We start from the raw sequence: 17,724 nt of genomic DNA, 5'->3' as shown, positions 1-17,724 counted from the left end.
GACAAAAAAAAATGAGGAAAAGAAAAATCTGAGGAGCAGTAGGGATGGGTGGTCCTGAGAGACTTTCTCCACCTTGACCCCATAGATGGGTGTTTGTAGAGGTGCATACTGAAGATATGAGAAACAGCAAAAGATTTGTGTGAAAAATACTGGTATGACAGGTGTAAAGCTGAGAATGAATTTCTAATACGAAATTTAAAAACAAAAACAAACCACCAATCCCAACACTGTTAAAATGAAGACAAAACTCCAGAGGGCTGCCACTTAAAAAAAAAAAAAAAGAAAAAAAGGCGTGGTCTAAATATGCTCAGAGCAGGTCTATTGTTAAGATGCCAGCAGATGAAGGACGTTATCCACACTAGTGCAATCACTGCTGCTAACACCTATGTAGAGAGTCCATCCTGCAGATAAAGCTTAAGCTGGCTAGTCACAGTAGAGTTCCTGTGTCGACAAGTCCTTCAAGGTCATGCATATTTAGTTCATGTGGCATATCTTCACTGCACTATCAACATAATCAGCATTGCTTTTCCATTGTATCAGTCAATTCTACCCTGAACAACATAATCCTGACATTGCTATATAAACACAAGTTAAGTTCTGAGCTATCCTCAGAACCCTCTTTTGTTGAACTATCACCTGTAATTTATACGTCTGATTTAACAAGTTTATTGGTCTGTAAATTTCCATGTACACATGGATGAAAAAACCTGAAGTAAGATATAACCTAAGTGGGAAAACAAAATGTTAGCATAAATAAGTACTTCTGAACCATGCAGTTTATACACAGTTCCCCAGTTAGCTATGGTTCCAATCTATGCCACCAGCCTGGTTTATTTTCTATATCTATAAACACATGTGCAATTAGAACCAATTTCCACCCCCCCAGATTTCAAAATGAAAGTTTCAAAACAAAAAGTTGAAACAAACTATTTTGACTTTTTTCAACCCCCATCCCTGAACCCCATTTTTTTGGCTGAAACGATGGAGTTTGATGACTAAAAATTTCTGAATAATTTTGGTATTCCCTTCCTAAATGCATTTCTTACTGAATTTACTATTCGTGCAAAAAGAAAAAAAAAAAAAAAAAAATCGCTTGGCTCTAGTCTAAATAATATAAACAAATATAAAATTTAGGTAGTAGATTACTTTTGCTGATAGAATGAATCTTGGTTCCTGAAAAAACAGTTACTTACCTTGTAACTGTTGTTCTTTGAGATGTGTTGCTCATGTCCATTCCACTGTAGGTGAGTGTGTTACCAGAAAACTTTTCCCCTTAGCAGATCCCGTAGGGCTGGCTTTGGCGCCCCCTGGAGTTCCGCGTGCATGGCATGGTATATGAGGTACTGCCAGCCCTACGCCTCCTCAGTTCCTTCTTCCCGTTAACTCTGACAGTGGGGATGAGGGGGCGGGTCATGGACATGAGGAACATCTCGAAGAGCAGTTACAAGATAAGTAACCATCTTTTCTTCTTCGAGTGCTTGCTCATGTCCATTCCATTGTAGATGACTTGCAAGCAAGCAGTACCTTGGAGGCAGGTTCAGAGTTCACGGGTTGGTTGACTGCAACAGCACCCTGCTGAATCTGGTGTCATCCCTAGCCTGTTGCACAATAGCATAGTGGGACATAAAGGTATGAACTGACAATCACGTAGCAGCTTTGCATATGTCCTGCATAGGCACCCGTGCCAAAAATGCTGCAGAAGACGCCTGTGCTCTGGTGGAGTGAGCTGTGACACTGCCCGGTAGCGGAACCATCGCCTGCTCATAGCAGAAGCATATGCAGGCGGTTATCCAGGAGGAGATTCGTTACAATGAGACAGGTAAGCCTTTCATCCTTTCAACCACCTGCTCGGGGCCTAAGATGAGTCCAGCCATAGCTGAAGTGGTCTGAGCTTCAGGCAGAGCACATAGGTGCATGCTACCATATGGCCCAGTAGCTGTAGGCAGACTCTTGCCATTGTAAGGGGGAAGGCCCGGAGGTTCCTAATCAGGCTGGACATGGCCTTGAACCAGGCCTGCGGCAGGAACGCTCTGGTCTGCATCCAGTTGAGGACTGCCCCGATAAACTCTATCCTTTGCACAGGTACCAGAGAAGACTTCTGCTCGTTTACTAGCAGGCCCAGCCTGTGACAAGTGGCTCACATGAGGTTCAGACTGGCTTGGGTCTGAACTCTCGAGCTGCCTCTCATTAACCAGTCGTCCAGATACGGTAGATTTGTACCCCTCAATGCTTGAGATAAGCAGCCACCACTGCCATGCATTTTGTGAACACTCCCGGATTGATGATAGGCCAAATGGGAGGGCTGAAAACTGGTAGTGGGAAACACACCCCAAGGAACCTGAGGAATCTTCTGTGACCCGGAAAGATTGATATGTGAAAAAATATGCATCCATAGCAGAGTCCTGGATCCTGGGAGGGGATAATAGAAGCCAGGGAAAAACAAGGTTACTTACCAGTAACTGTTGTTCTTCAAGATGTGTTGCTCATATCCATTCCAATTTAGGTGTGTGTGCGCCCCGTGCACAGATTCCCGGAACCTTTTTCCCTTAGCCTGCCCGCAGGGCTAGCTCAGGCGCCCCCTGGAGTGCCGCGCTCATGTCACGGTATAAAGGGCACTGCTGGCCACGCGGGTCCCCAGTCCCTTCTTTCTGCCGACTCCGACAGCGGGGACAGGGGGTGGGTTTGGAATGGATATGAGCAACACATCTCGAAGAACAACAGTTACTGGTAAGTAACCTTGTTTTCTCTCTTCGAGTGATTGCTCATATGCATTCCAATTTAGGTGATTGAGTAGCCATACCCATGGAGGCGGGTAGGAGTCACTGACGAGCAGCTCTACTCAATATGGCTCTGCCAACAGCTGCGTCGTCTCTAGCCTGTTGGACAATGGCATAATGGGTCGTAAAAGTATGAACCGATGACCAGGTGGCAGCCCTGCAGATGTCCTGCAGTGGCACGTTCTCTAGAAAGGCTGCCGAAGAGGCCTGAGCCCTAGTCGAATGTGCTGTCACCATTCCTGGTAAAGGCACTTTCGCTTGCTCGCAACATGCCTTAATGCAAGACGTGATCCAAGAAGAGATTCGCTGGGCGGAGACGGGAGAGCCCTTCATCCTGTCCGCCACAGCCACGAACAGCTGTGACGATTTACGAAAGGGTCTGGTCCTCTCCAGGTAGTGAGCCAGTGCCCTCCTGACATCCAGCGAATGCCATCTCCGCTCCTCTTCCGACCCGTGGGGTTTTGGGAAGAACACAGGGAGGAAAATGTCTTGGTTACAGTGGAATTGGGATACCACCTTAGGGAGGAAGGCTGGGTGAGGCCTTAACCTAACCTTATCTTTGTAAAAGACCGTATAGGGGGGCTCCAAAGTAAGAGCTCTTATCTCCGAGACCCTTCTAGCTGAAGTGATGGCCACCAAGAACGCTACCTTCCAGGAGAGGAGTAACAGGGAGCATGTGGCCATGGGCTCAAAGGGAGGTCCTGTGAGCATGGTGAGGACCAGGTTCAAGTCCCGGGGGGGGTAGGGTCTCGCACCTGGGGAAACATCCTCTCCACCCCTTTCAAGAATCTAACCGACATGGGGTGGGAGAATAGTGACCTCCCTTGCAGCAGCTGGTGAAAAGCCGAAATGGCTGCCAGGTGAACCTTTAGGGGTGCCAGGGCTAAAGATTTTAGATATAGGAGATACTCCAGGATTACTTGTATAGGTGAGCAGGCTGGTGCGATACCTTTAGCCTCTGCCCACCCCGTAAAACGCCTCCACTTAGCCCGGTATGTAACCTGAGTGGAGGGTTTTCTGCTACCAAACAGAATCTGCTGGACCTGCAATGAACAAGCTTTTTCACTTTCTGTCAACCAGAGAGCCTCCAGGCTGTTAGATGGAGGGAATCCAGGTCTGGGTGCAACAGGCGCCCCTGGTCCTGGGAGAGCAGGTCGTATCGCCTGGGGAGTGTAATCGGAGTGGCGATAGATAGGTGAAGCAGTGTACTGTACCAGTACTGCCTCGGCCACGCTGGGGCAATCAATATGACATTCGCTTTGTCCCTCTTGACTTTGAGGAGGACCTGAGGGATGAGCGGAATGGGAGGAAACGCATACATCAGGGCCCCTCCCCACTCCAGTAGGAACGCGTCGGAAAGGGAGTCTGGCTCTCGACCTCGGAGTGAGCAGTAATTGGGACATTTCCTGTTCAGCGACGATGCGAACAGGTCCAGTTGGGGAACACCCCACCTTTGGAAGATTAAAGCTGCCACTCCTGGTGCAGCGACCACTCGTGCCTGGGGGAGAACGACCGACTGAGGCGGTCCGCCTCGTCGTTCCTGCTCCCCGGGAGGTGATAGGCAAACAAATGAAAATCGTGTCTCACTGCAAACTCCCAAAGACGTGTGGCTTCCCGGCATAGGGCTGAAGAACGCGCTCCCCCTTGCCTGTTCATATAGAACATGGCCACTGTATTGTCTGTGAGGATCCGTACTGCCCTGCCCTTCAGGAATCTGAGGAAGGTTTTGCAGGCCAAACGGACCGCCCTTAGCTCTCGGACGTTGATGTGTAGGGCTTTCTCCATCGGTGACCATATCCCTTGGGTACCCAGATTGCTGCTGATGTGAGCTCCCCACCCCACATCCGAGGCATCTGTGATAAGGGTTACTGACGGAGCCAGATCTCTGAATGGGACTCCTTTGAGCACCTCCCTCGGGATCATCCACCAACGAAGGGAGGACAGCACCTGTGGGGGAATCGTGATCACCTTTGTCAGTACATGTGTGGAGGGAACATAGACTGAAGCTAACCAGGCCTGCAAGGGTCTTAGCTTGAGGCGAGCTAGCCTTACTACATAGGTGGAGGCTGCCATATGTCCCAACAGCTGTAGGCAGCGCCTAGCTGTCGTCATGGGGGACCTATGCAACTCTGCAATGATGGAACCCATTGTCTCGAAGCGCGATCGAGGCAGGAAAGCTCTAGCCTGAAGCGCATCAAGCGTGGCTCCGATAAAGTCAATGTGCTGTACTGGGGTAAGCGTGGATTTCAGTTCATTGATGACAAGCCCCAGTCTGGTGCATGTGGCGCAGACCAACTCCAGGCCGTCTTGCACCTGAGACCTGGATCTGCCCTTAATGAGCCAGTCATCCAGGTATGGGAAGAGCTGTACTCCCTTACGGCGTAAGTAGGCCGCCACTACAGCCATGCACTTTGTAAAGACTCTCGGGGCTGACGATAGACCAAATGGGAGGGCCATAAATTGATAGTGGCCTCCTTCAATCATGAATCTCAAGAATCTCCTATGCCTTGGCAAAATGGAGATATGAAAGTAGGCGTCCTTTAGGTCCAGGGCCGCATACCAATCCCCTGGGTCTAGTGCCGGAATTATGGAGGCTAGGGACACCACACGGAACTTGATACGTCTGATATATCTATTCAGACGGCGGAGGTCCAGGATCGGTCTTAGGCCACCCTTGGCCTTGGGGATCAAGAAATATCTGGAATAGAACCCCTTTCCTTTCTCTGACTCCGGGACCTCCTCAATGGCACCTAGGTTCAGGAGTGAACGTGCCTCTTGAATGAGAAGCTGTTTATGCACAGGATCTCTCAAAGGGGCTGTAATGGGCGGGGAGTCCGGGGGAAGAGCTGTAAGCTGAAGGGCGTAACCCTTAAGGACCACCCCTAGGACCCAACGGTCCGAAGTAATGGACTCCCAAGCCTGATAATAAGGCCGAAGCCTATTTCGAAAGGGTGGGTCAAGCTCCCGGGGAAAAGGAAGAGCGCCACCCTCACAGCCACTGTCAAAAAAGTTTATTACCGTTTCCACTCCCGGTTTTTGCGCCATGCTGCGCCCGTGCAGAGGAGCCCTGCCGACCACGGCAGTTGGGGCCCCTGAAGCGCTCCCTTCCCCATCTCTGCTGAGTAGCCCTGGGGGCCTGTCTTGGCGGGGGAGGTGGCTGCCTTTGCGGCTGTGGGCGAGACTGGCGTCTCGATGCCTGCGGGGTGTATAACCCTAGCGACCTCAGGGTGGCCCTTGAATCTTTCAGGGCATGTAATTTTTCGTCCGTCCTCTCAGAGAAGAGTGCGGAACCTTCAAATGGGAGGTCTTGGATAGCCTGCTGGACCTCAACCGACAACCCTGAAGCCAGGAACATTGGCGCATTACTATGGCGGAGGCCATTGCCCTGCCCGCGGTATCTGCCGCGTCGCTGGCAGATTGCAGTGCCGCTCGGGCCACCGTCTCCCCTTCCTGAGCCAGTGTGGCCAGGTGAGCCGCCTGATCAGCCGGAAGCGCTGAAATCAGGCGCTGCATCGAACCCCATAGGTTCTGATTATATCTTCCTAAGAGGGCCTGATGGTTTGCCACTCTTAATTGTAGAGCCGCCGTGGAATAAACTTTGCGGCCAAAGAAATCTAATTTCCTCCCCTCCTTATCCTTGGGGGTACTGCCTTGACCCCCCGGCGGTCTCTTTGGTTCGCCGCATCCACCACTAGGGTTCCTGGGAGGGGATGATTGTACAGGAACTCAAAATTTTCCTTAGGCACATAATATTTTCTCTCTGTTCCCTTTGATGTTGGGGGAACAGAGGAGGGCGTTTGCCAAAGTGCCTTCACAATTTTCATGACCCTCTCGTGTACCGGAAGGGCCACCCGGGAGGGGCCTGAGGAGCCCGAAGGCCCGAAGAGGGGGTCCTCCTCCTCTGACATTTCCTTAAGCGGTATCCCCAAATTGGAGGCTACCCGCTTAAGGAGGTCTTGATGCGCCCGGAAATCGAACAGGGGCGCCCTATGATCCCTGGACGTCCCTTCGTCAGGCGATGAAGAGGAGGACAAGGGAACAGGGCCTGTAGAGGGACCTTCCTCTGGGTCTGACTCCCTATCAGAGGGGAGTTGAGGAGCCAGCTGTGAAGGAGGAGGCGGGGGCTGTGCCACCCCAGAGTGGAGTGACTCAGCGGCCTGACCCGGCTGAGCAGACCAAGGTCCCCAATATGGCCATTGCCACGGTCCTTGCGGCCACCCTGGCATAGGTGGCTGCTGGGTGTCCCCGTACTGTCTCTTATGAGAGGAACCCCCCGATCGTCTCTTGCGACCTCTCGGCGGGGAACGGCTCTGGGACGAATAGTAGGATCGGTGCCGACGTCTACGATGACCCCTCGAAGAGGAACGGCTGGAGGAGCTAGTGGACCTCCTGCGCCGGCGACCCGACCGTTTGAAGCGGCGCTTCCCACTACGGGGCTGAGAGCGGCGGCTTGACTTGCTGCGTGCCGGTGAAGTCGAACGGGAACGCACCGGTTTACACGGTGCCGAAGTCAGCGGTGCCGAAGTCGGAAGCCCCGGTGCCGCGTAGGCCGCATACATCTGTGCCGGCGGGTACAGTGGTATCGACGGTACCGCTCCCCCCGGTGCCGGCAGCCCCGGAGGTACCATGGCCTGGCCCATTAAAGTAGACCACGGAACGGAGACGTAAGACGCCGTTGATGAGGCTGGCATCGCCACCGGTGCCGGCATGGTCTGCGCCGCAGTCGGTGCCGGCGGAGACGGTGCCGCTGCTGTCTGGGTTAAGAGGGCCTCAGGATGGGCACCACTCAGTGATCGGTGCCTTGACCTGCCCCGTACCGAAGAGCTCGAGCCCAAGCTGTAGGAGGCATCTGAATCCTCACTAGCGCTCCTGCGCTGGCTCTTGGTGCCTCCTGACTGCTCCTGGTGCCGAGGCGCTCGACAACTTAGAGTCGGAGCCCGGAGGGGATGCACTCTCCACCCTCCGTGGCCGTCTGGGTGAGGATGGGGAGCGATGTTTCCTCCACCCACCGGGGCTACCCAGTGCGTCCCGCACCCCTCGGCCGAGGGGGGGACGGAGGCGTTGGAAAAGCTAAGAGAGCCTTTGCCGCGACGAACGCCTCCGGCGTCGACGACCCTTGCAGGGGCGCTCCCCCACTTCCAGGAGTCGGGGGAGGCTCCCTGCGGGGAGACACTGGTGCCGGAGGAACCTCTACGGCACGTGGCTGGGGTGTCTCCTGAGGCTCTCCTTGCGTGCATGGTCGCAGGGAGGAGTCCATGGAGGCGGTGCCGGACCGCTTGGCTTTCCTCGGTGCCGGTGATCTTGATGGCTCTGAAGCCGGACGGAGCGCCGACTCCATGAGCAAGACCTTCAGCCTGGCTTCCCTTTCTTTTTGGGTGCGGGGCTTGAAGGACTTGCAAATCTTGCACTTTCCTTTGCGGTGCTGCTCTCCGAGGCACCGGAGGCAGCGGTCATGAGGGTCACTCACCGCAAATTGCTTGGAGCAGATGGAACAGCTCTTGAAACCAGCCGAGCCCGGCATGGTTTCCGACTTGCAAGCCCCTAAGGGCAAGCAACTTCAAATTGGAGTGTCGACGAATTAACTAAATCTAAATAACAATACTGAAGCTCGAAGCTAAAGTAGATAAAGGCTAAGGACTGCTGCTTGCACTAGCAAGGGCAGAAGTTCCAGCAACCGTCAGAGGCGGAAAGAAGGAACTGGGGACCCGCGTGGCCAGCAGTGCCCTTTATACCGCGACATGAGCGCGGCACTCCAGGGGGCGCCTGAGCTGGCCCTGCGGGCAGGCTAAGGGAAAAAGGTTCCGGGAATCTGTGCACGGGGCGCGCACACACCTAAATTGGAATGCATATGAGCAATCACTCGAAGAGAGAACCATATGGAATTTTTGTATCTGTTTAGGCCCCGCAGGTCCAGGATGGGTCTGAGTCCTCCTATGGCTTTTGGGATGAGGAAATATGGGGAGTAGAAACCTTGTCCTCTCATATCCAGTGGAACCTCCTTTACGGCTCCTAGTATGAGAAGATTGCACACCTCTTGCAAGAGGAGTTGCTCGTGAGAAGGGTCCCTGAAAACGGACGAGGACAGGAAGGTGCAGGGAGAAGAGGAGGAAAATTGGAGGGTATAGCCCATTCCAATGGTGTCCAGGACCCAGAGGTCTGCTGTTATATGGGCCCAGGCTGGGAGGAAAGGAGCGAGATGGTTTAGGAAAGGTGGGGTTGCAGGATACAGGTGCGAGGCTTGAATGCTGTCCTCGTGAGCACCATCAAAATGAGTGCCGCTGACCACCTGAGCGTCAGGAGGTAGATGGCTGCACGGTTGAGGAAGAAAGCAGGCTCTGCCTGCGCCGCCTAATGTTCCAATCTCTCTCTCTCTCCCCCACCCCCATCCTGTAGGTCCCGAAGCATTGCACCAGAAACCTGCGCTGCTACTGCTGATGGCTCTGCTAGGGCTGAAATTGCCTCCTGGAAGTTTGCGGCATGTACAGACCCAATGAGCACAGAGTTGCCCATGAGTCCTTAAGCCCATGGAGCTTCGCATCTGTCTGCTCCGATAAGAGTACAGCCCTGTTGAATGGTAGGTCCTGTATGGACTGCTACACCTGCGAGGAGAGACCAGACGACTAGAGCCATGAGCAACGGCGCATTCAGATCCCCGAGGCCATTGTCCTTGCCACCGAGTTGGCCACGTTTTAGGTGGCTGTAAGGCCGCTCTGGCCACTGTCCTGCACTCCTCCAAAACCGTGGAGAAGTCTTGGGCCTGATCCAGAGGTATGGCCTCCCCAAAACACTGGAGGGAATCCCACAAGTTATTATACCTTCCTAACAATGCCTGTTGGTTGGTGATGCGAAACTGGAGGCTGGCAGTAGAATAAATCTTTCTCCCAAACAATTCCAGTTTCTTGCTGTCCTTGTTTTTGGGAGTTGAGTCAGGCCAACCCTGCCTGTCCCTTTCATTTTCTGCCTCCACCACTAGGGAGCTCGGCGCAGGGTGGGTGAACAAGTATTCGAATCCTTTCGCGGAAACATAATACTTTTTCTCCGCCCTCTTCGAGGTTGGGGGCAGGGAGGATGGTGTTTGCCAATCGCCCTTGGCCAACTTTAGGACCCATTCATGCACCAGCAGGGCGACACGGGACGGCACTGCCGCCTCTATGTTAAACAGGTCGTCCATCTGCTCCTGCAGCTCTTCTGCCTCTAGTCCAAGTTTGGAGGCCGGCTTTTTTAGGAGCTCCAGGTGCGCCCAGAAGTCGTCCAGGGGAGCCAATGGGTCTGCCACCAGTGCCTCGTCTGGGAAGGAAGAGGATGACTGACCCAGTGCCGGAGGGGCCGGCACTTCTGCTGAGTGTGCAGGAGCTGCCGCAGATGTACCCTCCATAGGGTCTGACTCCTCCCCTGACTCGGAGTCATGGGCCTCCACCGGCGGTGCTGGGACCCCCGACTGCTTCCCTGACAAGACAAGGGAGTAGAGTCCCGAGGTCACTCGTAACCCCGAGGGGTTCCAGTACTGCCACTGGGGTAGCCATTGGCCCTTAGGCCACCCTGGAGAGGAAGGACAGGGATCTTGCTCTTGTCCCTCAGGTCATAGAGGCTGGGTGGGAGGAGCCACTAGGTCCTTCCCCCCTGGAATTGCCAGACCCTCCTGCTGGTGACCAGCATTGCCCAGAGCTCAACCATCTCCCTGTCTCATGGTACCAAGGGAGAGGGAGTGGTATCCACAGCTCCTATCCCAGCACTCCCTTGATCGACATCTCAGGGACGGGGAATAGGAGTCTGGTGACCAGCATCATTGTTGCCTGAACCAACTCGGTGAGGAGGACCTCCAGCAGTAAGACGACGAGTGGGAGCGGCATCTGGGAGCCTCAGTAACGCAGCCTGCAGTCGGCGGAGTTCTTCCCTGGGTGAGCACCGTGATGCTGGCGACCGGGTTCTGCGCCATTCACGCATGGGTGAACTCATCGGTGCCGGTGACCAAGAAAGGTGGCAAGCTCCAGACAGGGAGCATCTGCTCGATACCAAGCGGGACCTGCGTTGACTCATTGATGCCGCTGCCCTCAGTGCCGGCGATTGTGAGTGATGCTTCGGGCTGTCTGGGCTCCTCTGGTTCTGGTACTCCATCCCCAGAGACTGCCTCAGTGCTGGGGAACGCACTGCAGGGGACTGGCCTCTCAATGGGATCAATCTCCTCTGTGGTGTCCCATTTTGCAGAGAGGTGTGTCGGGGGTCTGGTGACATGTGCAATCACTGTGGGGGACACATTGGAGGTTTCACCCTCGATGCAGGCGCCCTACCCCTCTCGCCCTTTCCATCCGGGCTACAGGGGTGCATGGGATGGGCAGGGCCAACAGGTCGGCTGCTGCTTGAAGCACCTCTGGCATCAACGGCATCACAAGGTGTAGCAATCCTCTTCTGCACTCCAGAGTTGGGGGGCACTCTGCAGAGGGGCTCACTGCCCCAAGTGAAACCTGCCCCTGTGGGGATTGCTCGGCACATTGGTTCTATGCTGCCCCGGAGCTCGACCCTTCTTCTTTGCGGTGAAGCGGTTGTCTGCCAGGCGCTGTTTTCTGGGCTTCTTTCTTTGTGGTGACGAGGAAGCCCGGTGCCACGATGGAGTTGGTACCAGCAGAGCACTCTGCACAGATCCTGTACTCGGTGCTGAAAGCGGGATAGCTCTGACGCCAGTCTCAGGGCCACCTCCATTAACAAGACCTTCAGACGGATATCTCGGTCCTTTTGAGTCCTTTGTCTGAACGCCTTGCGGATGAGGCACTTGTCCTTTTGATGAGACTCCCCAAGGCACTTTAAACAGTCTTCATGGAGGTCGCTAATCGGGAAGGCCTTCTCACAGAATTTACAAGGCTTACAGCCTGGAGATCAGGGTATACCGCGAGGCCGGGTATAGGTCCCTAACGGGACTACTTTAACTACTACAACAACAGTAACTAGCAACTATCTAAACGACTACTTAACAAGTACTTATAAAAACAAAAGACTACAGCTAAGGGGCACTTGCCAAAGCAAGCAAGAATGCACTTCCACTAGCAGTCAGTGGCGGAAAGAAGGAACTGAAGGGGCGTATGGCCAGCAGCACCTCATATACATGGTACCATGTACTCCAGGGGCACCAAAGCCAGCCCTACTGGATTTGCTAAAGGGAAAAGTTTCCCAGTAACCGTGCACGGGGTGCACAAGCACCTAGAATGGAATGGACATGAGCAAGCATTCGAAAAACAATGCATGCAATGAACAAGAAAAGCAGAAACTTTTAGAAGAAAACCAATTAAATATTTTGGTCAACATATCAAATAGACCTAAAAAAACCCTGAGCAAACTTTTAAGATCTAGCTCATTTACAAGTACTAATTGGATGAGGGAAGTTACAATGGAAGTGGAAAAAAGTTTGATTGGATAATTATAACCTGGTGACACCATCTTCGCAAGAATGGCATGGTATTTATCAGATGTGGTAAAGTCATGTTTTTTACTGTCCCAGGAAAAACCAGTTAGTCACAGTTTAAGGCCTTTCTTACTTTAAAAATGTATTAGTGCACACCACATTAAACTTAATTTTAGTTACACATTCAAATTGTGGAAGTAGATTTGGAGATGAATTTAAGATTTTAGAAAGAAGTGAAACTGCAGTAAGCGTAATAATAATATTTATAATACTGAACATTGGAATGTTTGGTATATATTTTGGTTCACTATTTTCTCAAGGAAGTAATACATGTCATGACTCATTTCAGTTTTCAATATTAAAAACAAAAGTTGAAAAATGTTGATTATATGAAAATGACAATAATGCAGAATCGTAGGTCTGAAGTACTAAACAACCAGAAGCATGCGGAGTTGCAGACTACTAATCCAGATCCACTTGGCCATGCAGCCTTCTGTGGAAGACCAACTTTGATGTGGTGGATACATTCAGCCTATATCTCAGTTTTGAATGGATGCATCCAAAGTTTGAAAAGATGTTGAACACTGATCCAATAGCAACACCAGTTCTATAAATATAGATGTAATCTCAGCAGTCTTCAGATTTTTCCCATGTTACAGGGTAAACTTTTTCTTTGATGGCAGATGACAACATTGATTTTGAATAAAGAGTTTCTTCTACTTTAGATGCAAGTAAAATAAAAAGTCAGCATTTTTTCTGAGCAGCCACTGTCTTGCAATTTCTTTTTGTTCATCCAAAATAGGCAGGAAAGAGACTGTCAGCTGAAGGAGGATGGCCACTTGGAGTAATTACAAAAGAGATTTCATGAGGCACTTTTGCCTGTGATGCAAGAACTTCATTTATTAGTAGATCCAACCATACTTTGTAGACAACAGCAATTGGAGTGTATCAAGTACCACAACTGGTTTTAACTGACTGATCAAGTTCTTTGCTTTTCAGTCAATTCCTTGATTATTAATTATACTGACCACTCTATCTTCAAGTTTTGCCTCATGATCACTCGCAATCCTGAGATAAGGCAGCTGATTTTTAAAATACATTTCTAGGTATGGTATTTGGCTGTGCCATTGTGTGTCACTGGGAATTGAGGTTTTACAGAACTCTGGCATTCTTTTAACAAGGCTGATAGTGATATAAAAAAAATATTTTTGTAAATCTAGGACATTGTTCAGAGCACTTGGTGAAAGGTCTGTTCCAAGCGGATTTAGGCAAAGTGTTATCTTGTTTCAAATCACTTCTCATGCTTTGCATCTTCTTCTCACTGTCTGTCAGGTAGTTCTTAACAGCATAACTGTACAGTTCATTTGCTAATGTCTTGGCTTTTCTTGCCAGCGTAGCATAGTACCTTCTAGTCTTCTTATTGCTTCTAGTATCAACTGCTAACACATAAGCCTCAGTTCTCCCTATGTGCACAGTTAGCTATCGCTGGCCACATTATTCCAGTCATTTTGTATTAATGTAACTACTTTTCTATGTAATTTGTTGCTTTCTTCCACCCTCAAGCCATCAGCAACCACAGTTCACCTGCTATTCTTCTTTCATTGGGTGCTTTGTAGCCTGACCTTTAGCAGCTGATCACTGATTGGAAAGTTGGATGCTCAACAGAAAAAGGAATATTATGGGCATGAAAAAAATATTCTGCAATCGTTTCATCTATTTTTGTTCAGTTCTGGAGTTTTTATTACATACATATCCATTTGTGGTTGAAAAACCATAATAATTCCTCCTCATTGTCTTTGGCCAACTTGGATCTGGCTTTCTTTTGATGTACTGAACAATAGCAGTGCAGTATTATCAATACCTTCATCCTCTGAGTCAGATTCTAATGTTTACATCCATTTAGTCAATGTCAGTGGTTCTGCTGTCTGTTCTTTCCATCGCATTTTGAAAAGTGTTTCTTCATATGGTCTGCCTTCCCACCCACTTTTTTCTTGGCAAAGAGACTTGGGTGTAAAAATTGCAATCTTCATGAATTTTCTCAGAATAACTACAAATTTGGTCAATTGGTCTTCCATTTTGGTGATATTGAAATATTTTGACTTAAGTCACTGTATTCACTGAGTTCAGTTGCACTCCTGTCAGTCAGCTCACTGGGCTGAACAGCTAGTATGGCCGTTTAGCTCAAATAAAAGCTTCTGAATTTGGGAATTCCCCTTGTTTGTTTAGTAAACACAATTTTCATTGCTAAACAAAGAAAGGGAATTCCCAGATTCAGAAGTATCTGTTTGAGCTAGCCCAGGCAATAACATATAGCTTCAAATTAAGTCTTTGCTGTTTTATTTCATTTCCTTTTAAATTAAAATTAAACAGACCATATTAGTGAAAAACTATTATCAAATTGCTAAAGATATTTCAGAGAGACGTGCGTGAGGTATTTTTTTATTGAACCAACTTCTAGGTGAGAGAGAAGATTTTGAACCCCCCCGCCCCCACAGGATTCCATCTAATGCTATTAAAGGACAAAAAAAGGAAAAGGTTGTCCACACCATTTTCCCTCTATCTTCCACTCAAGCTAATGCAGGTACAATATGTGAATCATACTTCCCAACTCAAATGTAGACATAGCTTTAGGATAAGGGAATTCTCAAAGGCCGTAAAGTGGTTCTTAAATAATACACACATGGTTTTCTTTCTGGGTAAGCTGGCTACGAGTGTGAGTGTACACCAGGATCTCCTAGTGCCAAGGGCTAATGTGAGTATATGCTACGTGCATATTGAGACAGACATTGCTTGAATAGGGTAAAGGAAAAGTGGTATGGGCAACTCTCTTTCTTTTTTTGTCCTTTAATAATGTTACATGGAATCCTGTATATGAGTGAATAGACTGTAAAAAGGAGGTAAAGAGCAACTGTGGGGCTGGCAGAGTAAAGATGTGTGTGTTAATGGGGTGTATTAGGGCACTGATGAAAGAGGGCAAAATAAAAGCTGCTCATGCATTTTTCAGTTTTCAGAGTTTTGCTCAACTCAGTTCTGCAAAGGGATGACATACCATCAAGCAACCTTAACTCTGCATTAAAGCAGATTTTTGCCATAGAATTTCGTAGGGTTTTTTTAAACAAGAAAAGATACATTGTTGCTAGGTGTTAGTAGTCATTTAGGCAGCTGTACATATCATTTCCCACCCCAGGGAGCATATTGAGCAAACCTCCCCCGCTCCCTCCCTCCACACCAGCTGAGCTGCTCTCCAGCCAAGCCCCTGAACTATTTTTTCCAGTGTGTCTCCCTCAAACCAGCTCCCTCCCCACTATTGTACCACTACCAGCAGGGAACTCATGCCCTTGAAGTCTTCATTCCCTCATGTACAAATATTTCTACTGAAAAAAATTGCCCTATCTGTCACAATGGCAATATCTTTGGGAGACCTTATTGAATGAAGTTTAACTATCTTTGGGGTCCATTATATTAAATGAATGGTTTATGTAGTATTGTGGGCCGGGATTGTACATAACCTCTCAAGGAGGGAGATGTGACAGATGTGAGACCTGGGGTTTCAAAGGAATATATTCAGCATGCCAGACAAGATTAGACTTTTGGAACAAAAGTGTGAAGTTTCTTGGGGAATATCTTGGGGGGTGAATACAAATTCCCCATCTGAGGTTATGAAAAAATCCAGCCTATTGAAGCTACACTCTCAAGAGGGGGCCTTTGTCTGCTGACCACTAGTATTACTCCATTACATGGAGGCCAAGATCAAAAGCCCAAGTTATATAAAGGAAAGACTTAACTATTCAGGGTTGTTCTGGTTCTGAATCTGAGACAGTAATGAACTCATAAGCATGGGGGAAAACCCTGTTGTGGGTTTTGAAGGACTGACACACCTATCAGAGCCTGAAGTTGGAGTTGGGCTCTCTCTGGGATATCTTTTTAACATGTGTGTAGGTTCTTTTATTGTTTTAATGGTTTTCTCTGTAAGGCTTTCACATTAAAAATAAATGTGCTTGCTTATAAAGAGCTGTGTGGCCATTATGCTATACATAGCCTGCAGAGAGAAAGCAAAGTGCAGATGCTGGCCTGTTTAGGCAGTCTGACTTTTTGGAAGTACCACAGTGTAGGTAGGGAACTGTGCAGCCTGGAAAAACCTCAGTCAGGAGGGAGAGACACCCAAGAGAGTGGATGGTTGAGGAGCCAGGAATCTCAAGTGGTTGTCCTAGAAGAACCATGGAACAAGAATACAGGTACAGCTGCCTTGAACTGGAATAGCTTTTACTACCACTCCTCCTCTAAACTGGCTTGCATGCCGTGCCTGGAGTGAATGACAACGTTATAGTAGAACAGTATTCCTGGTTGTGTTTCACAAGAGTTGGAGGGTGAAATTTGTGGCAGATATCATCTTACCTGAAAGACAGCATGGGACCGAGAAGAAGAAGCATTCAGATCAGTGGGATGCTGTGTTCTATTTTTGTTTCCATAATCCAACATCTGTAGGATCTCCTCTGCAGATTTAGGCTACAAAATGTTGAGATTACACAAGAAATTAGTAATCTTTACCAGATTGAATTAGGGAACAGGCTTTACATACAGTTGATAAGTAATTAATGGATTTAAAATTCATCCTAAGAGGAGTTATTTGAAGTAGAAAAAAAGGAACTCAGTAAACCAAAGGGGAATGTTCTTTTTGAAAGCAACTCACTTAAAACAAACTTTTTTTTATTAATTAAGAGAAAACCTTTGAATTTCTGCAACATAATCACATTTATTTTAGTTAAAAAACATAAAATTTACAAATGTAGACAACCCTTTATATGCTTTTTACAAACAAAGAACTACATTAAAGAAAGTTGCAGTTGCAAAGACAAGCTCTCAAAAGTTAGAAAGTGCCAGAATTAAGGCTGCCCAAGTAACCTTAATTTAACCCCTTTGTGTGTATGTATTGTGAGGTCATCTTTAATTACAGGATCACATACTACTTTTTCAGAGGATCTTGCTTCTTTCAGGGCACAGAGTGGACAGTGCTATGAATCAAGATTGTTTTTGAATGAATCAAGTTAATGAGTGCTGTAGGAACCCTGATTCATTTACTGCAGAAACTGGAAGGTGTTTAGTGAATGAGGAATGCAGGAAGAGAAAGGACCATCCTGTGATTTGAATGCCACCCTGGAAACTTTATTCAATCCCTGCATCTGCCACAGGGTTCCTATGTGATGTTGGGCTAGTTACTTCAACCAAACTTTTCATCCATTCAATGTTCCTAATTTTCTGGGTGCTCTGACTTGAGATACCAGGGGGCAGATTTAGAGAAGTGCTGAGCAGTCACAGCTGCAACTAAGTCAGTAAGAGCTGTGCTCTGAACAAAAAGTGCTATAAACTCTCTTGGGGTGGGGGCCAGAGGCGCAGAATCAGACCACAGGAATCTCAAAATTGGCCACGCAAAATTACGATACATTTTTTATGCTAAAGTCTCTGTGCCTCAGTTCCTTATACATAAAAAGGGAATATGCCACTTCAATTTATCTTCACAATTCCCCTGTGAGGTAATGTTTATGAAACCATCAG

At 48.9% G+C, this 17,724-nt stretch overlaps 1 protein-coding gene across 4 annotated transcripts in view; it reads right to left on the bottom strand.

Moving 5' to 3' along the window:
- The window catches only part of KIF18A (kinesin family member 18A), a 103,737-nt gene that overhangs the window by 73,223 nt on the left and 12,790 nt on the right, over positions 1–17,724 (bottom strand). For all 4 annotated transcript variants that reach the window (XM_067532049.1, XM_067532050.1, XM_067532052.1 and 1 more), the window contains one exon: positions 16,567–16,677. In XM_067532049.1, the coding sequence (XP_067388150.1) occupies positions 16,567–16,677 (111 nt within the window). The remainder of the gene's footprint in view (positions 1–16,566; positions 16,678–17,724) is intronic.

The sequence above is a fragment of the Emydura macquarii genome, unplaced genomic scaffold (genome assembly GCF_026122565.2).
Source record: "Emydura macquarii macquarii isolate MOO-44397 ecotype Brisbane River unplaced genomic scaffold, CSIRO-AGI_Emac_v2 contig_3240, whole genome shotgun sequence".
In the NCBI taxonomy this organism is placed as follows: domain Eukaryota; kingdom Metazoa; phylum Chordata; order Testudines; family Chelidae; genus Emydura; species Emydura macquarii.
Note: the sequence above shows the minus strand (reverse complement) of the source record. Positions and strands in the feature narration are given on the sequence as shown.